The sequence below is a fragment of the Ochotona princeps genome, chromosome 7 (genome assembly GCF_030435755.1).
Source record: "Ochotona princeps isolate mOchPri1 chromosome 7, mOchPri1.hap1, whole genome shotgun sequence".
NCBI classification, from domain to species: Eukaryota; Metazoa; Chordata; class Mammalia; order Lagomorpha; family Ochotonidae; genus Ochotona; species Ochotona princeps.
Window position 1 is genome coordinate 12,692,264 of NC_080838.1, and position 14,949 is coordinate 12,707,212.

A 14,949-nucleotide genomic window follows, 5' to 3' on the forward strand; every position below is an offset into this window, starting at 1 on the left:
CCTCCCAAAAGCCACACCTCTAGATACCACTGACATGACTTTTGGGGACTAAGTTGCCAACATGTGACCTTTTGGGAGACATATTCAAACCCTAGCACTCCACTAAGTTTTTCAAAAGGACACTCAATTTTCCTCCCACCGAACTGCTGATGGGTGTTCTCTCCTCTGCAGACATACGGAAGTAATTCTACTGTGTGGAAGGGAACCATTGAGGGTCAGGACATCCAGCTTCTCCTACATCTTCCTCACTGTCAAATACAATGTCTCACTTGCCCTCAGGCAGCTTTCTTTCTCATTCCCCTCAGCAGCTACTACACTCAGTGTCCCCTATTTCCCATGTGATGGTAACCGGCACCATGCATGCAGAAATAAAGGCAAGAACTTGCTCAGCTCCTCGCTCACTCCCTTGACAGACACAGACCCTGCCTCCCTGCAGTCTCCCAGGAAGCAGTCCTGGCTGAAGATGAATCCTTCTCCCCTTTCTGCTTCCTCAGGCCCTCTCTCCTCTTTAGGTTTAACCCCTCCTTTGTCTACAGGTGGTTGGCCCTCAGCTCACCACATAAATTGTGCTCATGTTACAACTAAATGGAGTAAGAAAAACAATGACAAAAATTCACAACCTCCTCCAACTATCACCAAATGCCTCACTGTCTCTTTATGGCCAGGTGTGTGGGGGAAAAATCCTATGCTCACTGCCTCCACTTCCCTGCTCCCCATTAATCTCGAGCCACTTGAAACTGCTTTGCACAGCCCCCATTCCATAGAAATGCTCCTTCCTCAGTGGCACAGATTCCTGGTTGATAGCTCCCCACGTCGTTACCCCAAAACTACCAATGTGTCAGGTGAAAGGGTACTTCGACAAGGTCTTTCTTCAGCTTAGAGGATGGATGTAATGGATGTAATCCCAGGAAGTGTCCAGAAGCCCCCTGAACAGGCTATCCCAGCCTGAAGGCATTCCTCTGCCTGCCTACTTGGCCTTCTCCCTTCTCCCTGCCTTCCTTCTGGAACACGGATGTGTCACAGCATTATCAGCCATCTTTTGACCAGATACAACCTTGAGGGGTAAAACAAGGTGCTAAGAATGGACAGCAGGATTCTGTGAAACCGTGCCTGCCCTGAATGGCCTATCCCCCAGCCTCTTACATTTATAATTGCCCCTTTCCTCAATGAGTAACTGTTCCTCCGAGTCTTTTATACAATCAGTTAAATGCCCTTCCCAAGTAACACACTTGGTTTTAACAGTGCTTGCTTCCTCGGAGTCTCTTACTCCCCTATCAGGCAATTCTCTCCCATCTGTTCTTAGTGCTAGGGTCCCTGGTGTGGGGTCCCTGAAGCCGAGGTCCCAGCTAAAGAGTTAGACCAATCTTACAAATTCCTGTGACACTTTGTTGGAGCAGCCCAGCGTATGAATGCAGTCATCTTCCACTTTTACCCCATATTTTTCCTAATTGTCCTAGAAGTGTGAAACTAGGAACTGTGCCAGTAACTGCTAAATTTGTTTCCCATTCAGTTCTTTCCTGAGACACACAGTCATTTGAACATAAGTACCTTACATTCCATATAATTACAACTGAACTCATTGTTTTTCCCTTTGCATTCTCTGTTATTTCCTATTCCTCTTCCTTATCTCTTACATCTAATCATGGATCAGTCTTGCCAGTTTTTAAATCCATCCCATCTCCTTCCCACTTCCTGCTCAATTCAGAGCCCAGAGCCCAAGCATCTCCTGGGGTTAGTACCATATTCTTCCAGTTGCCTCCCTACCTAGCTCTGCTGCTGGTTGTTCTATACTTTGCTGCTAGAGACTTTTCACAGGGGCCTATCCTGTCTTTCTCACTCTTCCTGCTTCTGTAGTGGTGTCACACTCTTTCAGGAAATACTTCAAACTCCTCTGCATGGCACAGAACACAGGTCCTTAACAACCTGGTCCTGCTTGCTACCACAGCCCACCTCTCTTCACTGGCCGCCTTCACATTCTGTGTTCTAGACTGCTGAGGACACCGCACCTCTCTGAATTGAGCGTACCTCCTTGCTTCCCTGTGTCTTTGCAAATGCCCCACACCCTGTATTTGTTTAACTCCACTTTGCCCTTCAAATTCAAGCTTTTCTAGGAATTCTTCATTGGTTTCCCCAAGTCTGAGATAGACTTATGTCACATACATTTATCACACAGGAACATATTAAATTATCTCTCCATAAGAAGGTAACTTTCTCGGAGTTTGTATTTCAAAATCTTCATTGTATATAACTTTGTGCTAAGGATATAAAAATGAAACAAAACAAAGCTCTACTGATGGAGGCCATGCAGTAGGTGTGTATAACACGAAGGTGTGAAGAGAACAGCTCCCTGACTGGCAGGGCCCGGGGAGCTACCAGCTGCTTAGCAGGGCTAAGTGGATTCATCTCTGACCACCTTGACGCAGTTTTCACTCCCCTTCGCATGGGCACTCAACCACCCCACTATGTAATCTATTGAGGCATTGTCTGCCCCTGTGAGATGGCTTTTACAACCAACATGAGCTTAAGAGTTAATGTTACTGACAATGTCCTGGTGAGTGGGCCTTTAACTACACACAGGAGTATAATTAAGTCTGTGCTGTTTACCCATTGCCAGAAAATCTGGCTCAGATATTTATCATGCTTTCTGGGGAATGGCTTGATAAGAGGAACCCTAAAAGTTATCCTGTTACTGTGACCCTAAAGGGCATTCTGCTATAACAAATAATATAGTTACTGTGACCCTAAAGGCTATCCTGCTAAGGCAAAAAATATAGTTACTGTGGTCTTAAAGGTTAGCCTGTCCTTGCAATTCTTTAGAATATAGAAAATGTAGCTGTTTTAGTTGTTTTCATAAATTTTTAGCTAGAGGAAATACAGGGTGATTTCACTAACATCATAAAGATATATTTTTGATTATTGTTTGATCACTTATGAAGTTGTAGAGCCTGCAGTTGTAGAGGAATGTAATGTTTATAACCTTTTGTCTTAGATCTTCATGTTTTTTCTCTCTTGATGTATTTCTCCCATTTAGTGATAGATAAGTTGAATAAGAATTGTATTAGGAGTGTATTACTGCATAAGATGTGTTGTCTACTGAGAAACTCTTGGTTGCAACGTTGGAATGGATAATGCCTTGCCTAATACTGAAAAATTTGTAGAATTGTCTTTGGAAACACTCACTCATCCATTGTAGAGTTGAAACTTAAATAGAGTAACTTAGCTCATTGCTAACTGCAATTCTTTCCGCCGTTATTTCCCTTGCTTTAACAAACTGTGTGAGCTTACAGACCTAATGGCCAACTAATGTCAATAACCCCAATCCCCATAGACCAAGGCCCCAGACCTTTTAACTCATACAAGATAGGGGTCTGGTTGACACAGATGGTGCCTAGGTTATAGTCCAGACCTGAGGAGAGCAGATGAAGAATGACAAGCCAAGATAAGCAAGGAATGTGGAATCCTTCCTCAATCATTTCTCAAGAAGTTGTAAATTGTGCCCCCCTGAAGCTATGTTAATATGCCCCTAAGAAAAAACTTTGTACTGCTTCTGTATAAATAAAGCGGACAGCTTTCTCGCTTTGTCCACTACGATCAAGGAATCAGGTGGTCCGTCTCCTTTCTTTCTCTCTTCACGCCTGATTCACGCACCCTTCCCGAGCTCCGAACCTCGGCCGGTGCTGGACTCCGGCACTCTACATTTCAAATAACCCAACTATATTAACCTTCTTAGCATGTACTATATAAGAAACATGAATGACTATTAAAATAAGTGTGTACTGAAGTAATGCATATATGCGTCAAGCGAAGACTTACAGCTCTCTTGTGGCACAAATAACACAACACCTTGTTTAAAATTTATTTAGATACATGGTTTATTTCTACCATTTTAAGATTTTTGAGGACAGGGATTATAGCTGACATATGTTATGCTCTTCCAGGTACTACAGCCTATATGTACTATTATCTTCCAGGAAGTCTGGGGTACTATTGTGCATTAACTAACACCTTTAGTACATACAAACTGAAATTAATTGTCACTTATCTTTAAACATGACATTCGGATAGTATTTATTTTATGAAATAGAGGATCATACTTACCTACAGTTTCAATCAGAATGATGTCATAGCCCCCTCCTTCACACAACAGGATGGCTTCATTTGTAGTCCTTGTCACACCTCCTAAAGTGCCTCTAGTAGGAGATGGCCTAATGTATGCATTCATATCTCTTGACAGCTCAGTCATTCGAGTTTTGTCACCTAAGAGCGATCCTATAACACAGGTACAGAGTATAAACATGGAACAGTTGCAAGGGCCAATTATCAACCAGCAACTTCTTGAGGGAAATTGCTTTATACCAATTTTCTCACAATCTCAAACTGTATTCCATATTACAGAGCTTCCCTTCAACTCAATGAATACAGTCTTATGTAAATACTGTGACACCATGAGCTCCTCAAAACCACTTATAAAGGCTGCCCACTGACCAAGGAATTCAAACCTAGGATCTTCAGCCTAGCTCTGCATACCCTGGAACCCAGCCCTAACCTACCTGCCCAATTTCACCTTCCAATGCTCCCAAACAACTCTCAGTTCCAGCCAGTATAGTTTCTTGGTTGCCATCTCAACACTGTTGTTTCACTGCCCACTCTTCCGCATCCATGTATTCACGCCTGAAGACACCCCACCCTGTACCCCAACTGCTAATCCATAATGTACCAACCACAGGGTCTGTACCCTGGCAACACCATTCCTTGCTATCCAATTTTGGGAAGACACCTTAGACTCCTGAACCCCTTTCCTCAGCTACAAAACAAGGATAAGAAGCCCCTGGACAATCCATATAATTATAGACAGTGTTTCCGAAACTGCTAAGAACAAAAACACAGAACTTAACCACATTATACCTATCAGTAAAATCCCTTGCTCCTCCCTACAGTTTTCGTCCCAAGCACATCTCAGTGGGTGCCACAGCACTGCTGCTCTGCCTTCTTCACCAGCATCTGAGCATCTGAGCGGCCCTCCACCATCACCACAAAGACTCCCCAAGCTTATACTAGCACAAAGAACAGGATACACTACAATATTCTGGTAAACATCAATTCTGGCAAATTCTGCAAGACTGAAAGCCCTAGGGCTACTATTTTCTTTCTTTCCTTTAGCCAGATAACAACATTTGAAGGTACTGTGATGTTTTAACCTTAATATCTTCACTCTGAAAGCCAATTTTTCCACATGAAGTAGCTCAAGACAGAGGAGTTTCTTAACGATATGCTCTTTTCCCTGAAGATTCCAGTTTCTCATTCTCAATTCTAATTCTAGTGCACACAACCACCACATATCTTAACTACCTTACTTCACATAATGCCTTTTTTCTAAAGTCATTTTCTCCATGAAGTCATCTCGGTGTAAGTCAACAACCTGCCAAAGCTAGACTTTACATGATTATCTTACACATCCTACCATGCTGAACTATCATTTAGAAATTACTCTTCTATATAATTGTGCCAGTAAATTCAAAGCTGTTAGTTGCAGACCCTCCAGAAGCTCTGAAAACTGTGCACGGGGGTGGGTGGGTTGGGGTGGTTTCTGTGAATCCAAAGCACACAGACTGAGTATAAACTCAAAGGGACTGATTTGGTAAATTTAATGTATGCAGTTTGCCAGATAATATGTACCACTGCAATAAGGTAGAAATGAATGCAGGCATGGGGTCTTGTTTATTCTCCTCCTATTTTTTCTTCCAAAGTCTACATATTTTTACCTGAGAAAGGGATCCTCATTTCTGGTTGGAGAAAAGTTTGGGACTATATATTTTATGCAACTTTAATTCCAGACTATTTTATGACATCATTTCTACTACCTACCATTATCTCAAACTATTATTTTTTCTATTGCAAGTATTCTACAATATTATGAAGATAAGAGAAGAAAAGGCCTTTTTGTGGACCGTTGTGGGCATGCATCAAAAACTCCCTCATTAAAATGCTTACATTTAACAAAGTTCATATATGATAATTCACAATACACTCACACGGATTGAATCATGAGCTTTGTGAGTCTATGTTTTTGGGTTTGTTTGTTTTTTTTTAATCTACACTTGGCCTTTTGATTACAGTGAATGCTCCAGGCTACGTTTCTCCATGCATGGTGAAAGGAATTTTCCTTTACCTCTCTACTGACCTAAGATTCCTGAAATCTGAGTGCAGTCATAGCCTCCATTTTTCCTTTGTAGCAGTTAACCAATAGAGAGACTATCTCAGTGTTCAAATGCAAGGCTTTTATGAAGAAAACTGCACTGATCCCTTCACGGTGCATGACACCCCAAAGGCCTGTTTCCTAGCCAAGACCTAAAGTTCCATAAGGCCAGGAGGACAGGGTTTCATCCACAGCGATACGGCACAGTACTTTCCAGGCACAGTGCCTCACTTACATTGGGCCCTCAAATACTCATTCAGGGAACAGTCGCAAGAGGAAAGGCTTAAATCATCAAGAATGAAAAGAAAAATCTTCCCTGAATATTGATAAGGTGTGCTGGTGTACTTTATGTTTCCTTTAACAATCCTTTGGGGAACTAGGTTTACATTTATTTTATTTTTGATGAGCTTAAAATTAAACTCTGAGTGATTGCATGACCTCAAGTCAGTAAATAAATGCTGACCACTGTGCAGCGGATGGTATACTAACACAAAGCATGCTGGGTCACAGCAATATATGGCACAGTCTAAGAACTTTCTGTTTAACTGAACATATAATATAAAGAGGTGACAAGCTATAAACAGCAGTAAGCACCTTTTTTTTTAAGCTGAAGAGATATTACTCATGAATGAGTAAGGACCCATTTTCTGAGTCAGGTAGCTGCTGATGCAGCCAGGAGAGGTCACTGGAGGGAAGGCCCTTAGGCACAGCCACCAAAGGGCTGAAACTGATTTAAGCGTCTTCATCTTCCAGCACCTGTGACCCTAGGTTTCTTCTACAGCCACTGAGACACTCACAAGCTGACCTCCAATCCAATGCTCTCAAACTCACCCTGTCACTCTTTCCAACTCCCTCCAGTGACAGCAAACTCAGCTAACAGTGAGAGAACACTCAACTGTGCAAATTCCCTCTAAATTCTAATGGGGAGCCCCTCCAAGCTCAGCAACTTACAGAGAACCAGTTATACTCACCGCCACTGGTGCAAGATGAAGGGTCCACAGCTAGCACAGATAATCTGTGCCCTCTCTCAGTGAGCATTTTTCCAAAATATTCTATAAATGTGGATTTCCCAGCACCAGGAGGGCCAGACAACCCTACAGTGAAGAGAAGTCTTCAAATTTAATGAAACAATTAAAATCAGTATTATGATCAGCTTTGTTGAATAAAATATCAAGACTGCCTTCTATTTCCCAACATTCCTCAAAGCCATCACTAATATCTTAACATGTCTCAAAGCAGTAAATGAGAATCCATTTCATTATCTAATTCCTGAGGAATGCAGATATAGGGAACAATAACTCTGAGTTATAATGTTTGCAAAAATGCCCTTCCAAAAATAATAGAACATGCTTTGCTTTTTCACCTGAACAATGTACCTTTCTGGACAGGCTCCGTTGCCTGGCTTGACATCGGCTGGTCTCTCATGATGATCAGTAATTATTCTACCTGCCCCAGTTCTGACTACTTTATCTTCCCATTGGAAAAATAATTCAATTGCTCTGGAAACCCCCCAATGATTAACAAAATAATTTTCTATTTATGAAAGATCATTTTTCCTTCATCTCATTCAAAATTCAAAGCATATATATTATCCAAAATGAATTCTGAAAATAATAATTCTATATTTTAAAAGCCAACAGAGCCTCCTATTTGGCCAGTCCGCAGAGTATGGTGACCAAGAACAGGAACCCCAAAGTCAGTGGGCAGGTTCCCATCTGAACTCTCACCGGCTGGGCGACCTTGAGGAAGCCACTGAACCTCTTTCTGCGCCTCAGTACCCTCAGCAATAAGACACCACACTGGAACCAATCCCTTCAGGGTATGTTAAGATTCAGACAAGCTAACAGCTGCAATCTGCTTAGAACAGTGTGTGTCATACATGAAGGAGTCTTAAAAAATTTGTGGAAATCATGCAAACTATAAAAAAATTACATCCAGATTAAAAAAAATGTTGCACTGAAATAAACTTATCACTTAATTCCATCTTTCTACAAACCTTTTTAATACTCTCCCTTAAGTGTATGTTTGATAAAGTATAAAACATAGGCATTTAGTTGCTAATAGATTCAAATGTAGGCATAGTACAAGATATGCCTGGCTCCTGGCCACAATTCTCAGTGCAGGCCTCTATCTGAAACACCTTACAGCATGGAATAAACATTTGTTGCTCTTAAGGATAGAGAAAAAAAATAATAACTGCAGTAGAGACAGATTTTTCTGGCCGCACAAGATCATGGTAAAAGAACTCAAATAGCACTACAAAGTGATACGTGAATGGCTTATCTCCACACACTTCTGGAACATTCTTTTTTCATGGAGTCCTGGTAGGTGGACAGATCATGATAACTAAGAATTCTCTTTGGAAATCTGCTGCTCTATCTAAAATACAACCACTGTGGTCCTCCCAAAATGACAGCCCATCAGAAAGGACACAAAAACATGAGAAAAATGGGGCAAATCTGGTACTAACTCTGGTTGTGAGTTATTATTGAAATCATCTTTAAAATCTTTATACCCATTATCTTAAAAATTAAGAAACTTTAGTCCCTATACTGCAATAAATCATTTGAATCTAACATAACATCAGTCAATTTCTAAACACATTTACTCATTTGTCAAAAAAATTTCCACACTTCAACCACCACTTCTTGGCCTAATTTAGCAAAAGGAATGTTTCATATTGCCTAGGCCATTATCATGGAACACTCATTTCATACAAGCTGCTCTGCTGAACAGCTGCTGCTCACATGTCTAAATTGTTTCAAAATATACCATTTCAAAAAAGTAGCAAGCAGGTTTGTAATTACAAAACCAAGTCAAACTGTCTATCATCAAATGAATATCTAAGTACAAACAGCAAAATTCATAGGTCTTTTCTTTTCAAATATATTTTGGTTTTGAGACAACTAGGTTAAGAGCTCCTCCCAGAAGAAACTCCCTATCTCAAAGACATGAGATTTGCCTATACCAAGACTAAAGAATGAAACACAAAAGAAGTAGCTATTGGAAACATTGTAAGCATAATTACAGTTGTAATAACTACAAAACAAGGAACTCACTTTAAGCTACTAAACAGAAGAACTACTCAAAGAAAGGACTGAACTGGCTCGTAGATCTTTCAATATACAGTTCTATTCTGGCAGCCAAAGCCAAGAGTCTCACAAAAATAGAAGTTTAGTATTATTCTCTTAAAATACAAAGCCTTGGTTCAAACAAATGGTCTTGACAATTTCTTTCAACATGAAAAGATTAGTATTTGTCAAAAAAGGCATTTAAAATTTCATCCCCAAATTTCTGAAAAAGATGATAAATTAAGACAGAATTTACAAAAAAATTACTGAACAAGAAAGACTGACCCACTCGAAATGCCAGTGGTTTCCCTTTATTTAACTGCTCTTGTTCTCTGTGATAGATTAACACTTTCTGAAGAAGCACCTGGGCCAGCTCCTTTTTCCTGCGGTGAGTTGATTCTATGAGAGTTATGGCCTCTGCTAAGCAGGACCTCTGCCCTTGGATTAAACCCATGTACAGTCTATCCACCAATCTTTGTTCTTTATCAGAAAGTCCTTCTGTGGGGTCCTTCAAAGTTGTTTGTATAGATAAATTTCTCTTCAAGCCATTTGACTGCAGCCTCCATTTTGTACAACGGGGTCCAAGAGAATGAAAGAGCTGAGCACATGGGATTCCTGGTCCCAGATGAGGACCTGAGTGAAAGATGAAGCGGCAACGTTGGAAAGGTGTTCGGACAAGGCCTCTGAGGACATGCTGGTGAGGACGAGGCAGCAGCAAGGGAATGTTCATCTTGTTGGCCACTGAAGAAAGAGCAGATGCTTTTTCACTCAGTATGATCTGTGCCTCCCCTAGATGAAAGAGAAACATTTTTCGCAGTTAAAACTATGAGGTAGTAAAACTGAAATTCAGTTTCCTTCATATTCTTAAAGGCATAGTCAGAGTTACTGGTAGCATTAATGAAAATGAATCAAAGGTTTCTTATGAAACTTAAGAACAAAGTTTCCCTCTCTGATCGCACTGAATATTCAAAACAACCCAAATCATGGAACTGTTACTCAGCCATGAAGTGAGATTTACATTAAAAATTTCTTCCCAACAAAAACCAAATGTACAAAATCCCAAGAGGGCAGATATTTCACACTGTGCTTGCTCACATTCACCTTCACCATTTCCCTAGATCAATACACCTGACTTTGAAGTTTATGAAAAAGATTTTTTGGGGCACTGATGTTCCTATGTTAAAGCACATTAAGCCATCATTTCCAACACCAGCATCCCACACTGGAGTGCCGGTTCTAAACTTGACTGCTACACTTGTAATCCAGCTTCCTGCTAATGTGCCTGGGAAGGCAGTGTCAGATGGCCCCCACACACGCTATGGGAGAGCAAGATAAGAGTGCAGGCCTCCTTGCTTTGGCCTGGCTCATCAGGCAGGGCAGTGAGCAGTGAGCCAGCAGATGGAAGATTCTGTTACTCTGCCTTCCAAATAAATCCTTAAAAAACATAAAATAAAATAAAAAGGAATCCCTCTGGTATTACTAGCTTTTTATTCACCCTCTACAAAAGAAATGTGATTAATAGTGGGTACTCGCACTTTAGATGGGGGCTTCAAAGAACTGAAGAAAATTTTGTATTGTGAAAAAAGCTACATGATTTTGAAGTAGTCCATCTTCTGTGAGCTTTCGGGAGCAGCTCTCTACGCATTCACCAGCCTTACACCGAATAGTCTAGCCTAAGCACACAACCCACCACCACAAGCCTCATGGGGAACTATGAGGATGGCTTAGAACAGACCAGAGTATCTCAAAGCATGGCCAGAACCACCTGGGTGCTTATTAACAATGCTTCTCCGCAGCCCCACTGCACTGAATCTGAGTTCTGAACCACTACAGAATTAGATGTGGATCCTTTACTTCAACTTAACTAATACTCTCCACTTCGAACTCCACCGAGAAGGAAAGGTGCCACTGTTCACTGACTCGGGCAGACATGCCGGGAACAGTGCCTAGCACTGAGGAAGCGCTTGGTGAACATTAGCTTCCACAGTCATAACAACTGATAAAGTCGGCACTAATTAGGTCACAGACATAACTTCCAGTGGAAAGATTTACGGACAGATACAAACAATCTGCCTACTGTGGGCTGATGATTATTTGTGAATCTTCGTTTTCAAGTAACTCATAGCAAAATGAAACAAATAACTTTGGTACTCTAAGGTATTCTTCAAACTGCACTTCAAAAAGCCAATGAATATGAAATTGATTTTAGCTTATTAACACTGTACTAAGGGAAAAAACAAAATGGCTTGCATTTTTTAAAAAATCTGTAACTACGCCAGTGTTCCAAACACAGTAACTTTTTCAATTTGAGGATAGCTTGGAACTTCTCTTTGTACAAAGTCAGCCTTACTCTAAAAGGGAAATGTATTTACTTATTTAAAGATTTATTTTATCTTTATTTGAAAGAAAGAATCTCAGTGAGGAGAGAGAGACTCTCCATCTGCTGGTTCTCTCCGCAAATGGCTGCAGTAGCCAGTGCTGAACCGATACGAAGCCAGGAGCCAGATGCTTCCTTTGCATAGCACATGTGGGTGCAGAGGTCAAAGGACTTGGGCCATCTTCTACTTCCTTCCCAGGCCACAAACAGGGAGCTGGACTTCAAGTGAGGAGTCTTGACATGAACTTGTGCCCAACTGGGATGCTGGAGCTTGCAGGTGGAAGATTAGTCACCACACTGGCATAAAAGGGCAATATTTTTTAAAGTGTAAACTTGTTTGTAAGACAACTTTAGGGCCCAGCGTCGTAGCCTGATGGCTAAAGTACTCGCCTTACACAGCAGGATCCCATATGAGTGCCATTTTGTGTCCAGGTTGCTCTACTTCCTTTCCAGCCCCATGCTTATAACAGTCGAAAGCAATCGAGGACAGCCCAAAGCCTTGGGACCCTACATCTGGAAGAAGCTCCAAGCTTCAGATTGGCTCAGCTCTTGTTGTTGAAGCTCCTTGGGGAGTGAAACAGTGGATGGAAGAGCTTCTTCTCTGTCTCTCCTCTCTGTAAATCTACTTTTCCAATTTAAAAAAATCTTTTTTTTTAAAGACAACTTTAAAAACTTCATCTAACTCTTCACAGACATATTTAAGGGAAAAAACTGGAGAGTGGATCTACTTATGAAGCTCTGTTCTAATACATGTTAGGCATGATTCTTATCAACACCACAAGCACTCTAACTAGAATAGAAGTTCAAAAACAAGAACGACATTTTTATTTAATCACCATTTCCTGAGCATACACTATTGCCTAGCCCCTGCCACTGGTGATGTAGTAATTACACTGATGCTGGTAGCAAAGCCATTTGCTTACATCCTAGGTGCTCTGCCATAGCTATAAGGAGTCCCCAGGGCTGCTGGGACAGCCTGCAGTTCCTCAGGTGTGGTATTAGTCACCTAATTACACCAACAAGACTCTCTCTTCAAATAGGGTCACTTTCACTGTTGCAGGGATTAGCACGCAGGCATCTACTTTGGGTGGGCTACAATTCAACACACTATACCTGCGTAAGTGGAATTCATCGTCTTAAATTATCTAACTCTGTAACTTTGAGAGCTCATAGAATATATACTGCGACCAAAAAAGAACAATGTATGATGAGAATGGACAGAATTACAAGAACTAACTCTCCTGGGGGAGGGGGATTAACATCATGGCGAAGTCGACATCAGGAACGACTCTGAAAGAATAAAACAGGTGAAGAATAAGGCAATCTTTCCTGAGGACTTGAGCTGTCATTTTAGAGCTGACTGAGAAGCTCAGTAAGGCAGAAAACCCTGGGAATATGGAACAAGCAGTAGGGGATCAGACCAGACCAGCATGTAAGCTGAGAACAAGGAACTCGATTTTGTCTGTTCACAAACCACAAATACCTTCATGGGAGTGATGTGATCAACTCTGCTTTGTACGTAATGACCCTTGCAGCAGTTGAGAAGGAAAGAGTGATGGGACTCTGGAACACAGAGCCCACTTTAGGAAACCTCAGCAAGACAAGAAGGACCTACAAGTTAGCATGGGATTAAGGAAAGGAAAAGAGAAGATAGAGGCAAAACCATTTTCTCCACATTAGCTTCCTCAAAGCTTGACAGGGGAGTCTGGAACACCACAGGTTTTTTTTTTTTTTATAAGATTTATTTTACTTTTATTGGAAAATTAGGTATACACAGAGAAGCAGAGACAGAGAGGAAGATCTTCCATCTGCTGATTCACTCCCCAAGGGGCCACAATGGTCAGAATTGTGTTGATCAGAAGCCAGGAGCCTAGTCTCCTCCTGCTCTTCCTCACGGGTGCAGGGTTCCAAGGCCCTAGGCTGTCCTTGACTGCTTTCCCAGGCCTCAAGCAGGGAGCTAGATAGGAAGCTGGGCTGCTGGGGTTAGAACCGGTATCCATAAGGGATCCTGGTGCGTCCAATGACAAGACCATTGCGCCCGGCCTGCACTGCAGTTTTTTTAAAAAAGTTTTTTGAAGCTTCTGTTCTGAATTCATTTCATTCTCCACTTTTGTGACATTTCAGCATTTATAAGCCACTTTCGGATGTTAACTTCACCATAATGTCCAGTGAGGACTGTGTGACAGTTAATATTCTCATTTCACTGAAGGGAAAAAAAAGAATGATAGTGCCTGGTGAACACGATCATAGGCAGGATCAGGGCAGAGACTCAAACATAGGTATTTCAGTCCTTGGAGGCATACCTGCTTAACAAGTCATATCAAAAAGAAGCTGTTCAGCTGAACGAGAAAACAAATTTAGTAAAACTGTCCACTTTCCAAATACAGACACATTTTCAGATACAACAATGGTAGAAACAAAAGTTCTTGCCTTTCTGAGGTTTACATACAAGAGTTGACTGTCTTATCCATCAACCAGTCCATCAATCAACTGGGGGCCAGTATGGCTGGATTCAAATCGGCCATATGAAAAGTACAGGGGGGAAGGTCAAAGAGGAAGTCACATGTAGGGCTCAGGGATGCCGGAGAGGGCTCTAGAGAAGGGGCACAATCACATGTAGTAGCCAGCCGTGTTACCATACAGAAATGCCTGAGGCCTGGTGGCTGGACAGCGTGCTGCAGGATACTCTGAGATGACAAGATTTCCTGGATTATCCAAGTCAGTCCAATACTGTCATGAACGCCATATAAATGCAAGAAGGGTGGAGGGGGAACACAAGTGTCATACCTAAGTAAGACATGAGGACTCTGGGCCCGGCGGCGTGGCCTAGCGGCTAAAGTCCTCGCCTTGAATGCCCCGGGATCCCATATGGGTGCTGGTTCTAATCCCGGCAGCTCCACTTCCCATCCAAATCCCTGCTTGTGGCCTGGGAAAGCAGTCGAGGACGGCCCAAGGCTTTGGGACCCTGCACCCGCGTGGGAGACCCGGAAGAGGTTCCTGGTTCCCGGCATCGGATCAGCGCGCACCGGCCTGTTGCGGCTCACTTGGGGAGTGAAACATCGGATGGAAGATCTTCCTCTCTGTCTCTCCTTCTCTCTGTATATCGGCTTTCTGATAACAATAAAAATCTTTAAAAAAAAAAAAAAAGACATGAGGACTCAGCCACCCAGGCTGGTTCTGAGGCTGGCTATGAGGGCCAAGAGTCGAGGAGAGCAGGGGGCCATTAGAAGCTGGAGAAAGTTAGGAAACTGATTTATCTCCTAGAATTGCTTCATGTAATTAAGTGCCACTGAAAGGCTTCAGCT

At 42.0% G+C, this 14,949-nt stretch overlaps 1 protein-coding gene across 2 annotated transcripts in view; it reads right to left on the reverse strand.

Annotated features, from left to right (window-relative positions):
- MMAA (metabolism of cobalamin associated A) overlaps positions 1 to 14,949 on the reverse strand; it is a 60,132-nt gene that overhangs the window by 3,734 nt on the left and 41,449 nt on the right. Inside the window, exons 2-4 of one of the 2 annotated variants that reach the window (XM_058666799.1) lie at positions 9,553 to 10,056; positions 7,168 to 7,290; positions 4,099 to 4,269 (exon numbers count right to left, since the gene is read on the reverse strand). In XM_058666799.1, coding sequence (XP_058522782.1) covers positions 4,099 to 4,269; positions 7,168 to 7,290; positions 9,553 to 9,997 — 739 coding nt within the window. In that variant the 5' untranslated portion in view covers positions 9,998 to 10,056. The remainder of the gene's footprint in view (positions 1 to 4,098; positions 4,270 to 7,167; positions 7,291 to 9,552; positions 10,057 to 14,949) is intronic. The other variant, XM_058666800.1, reaches the window with a different exon arrangement.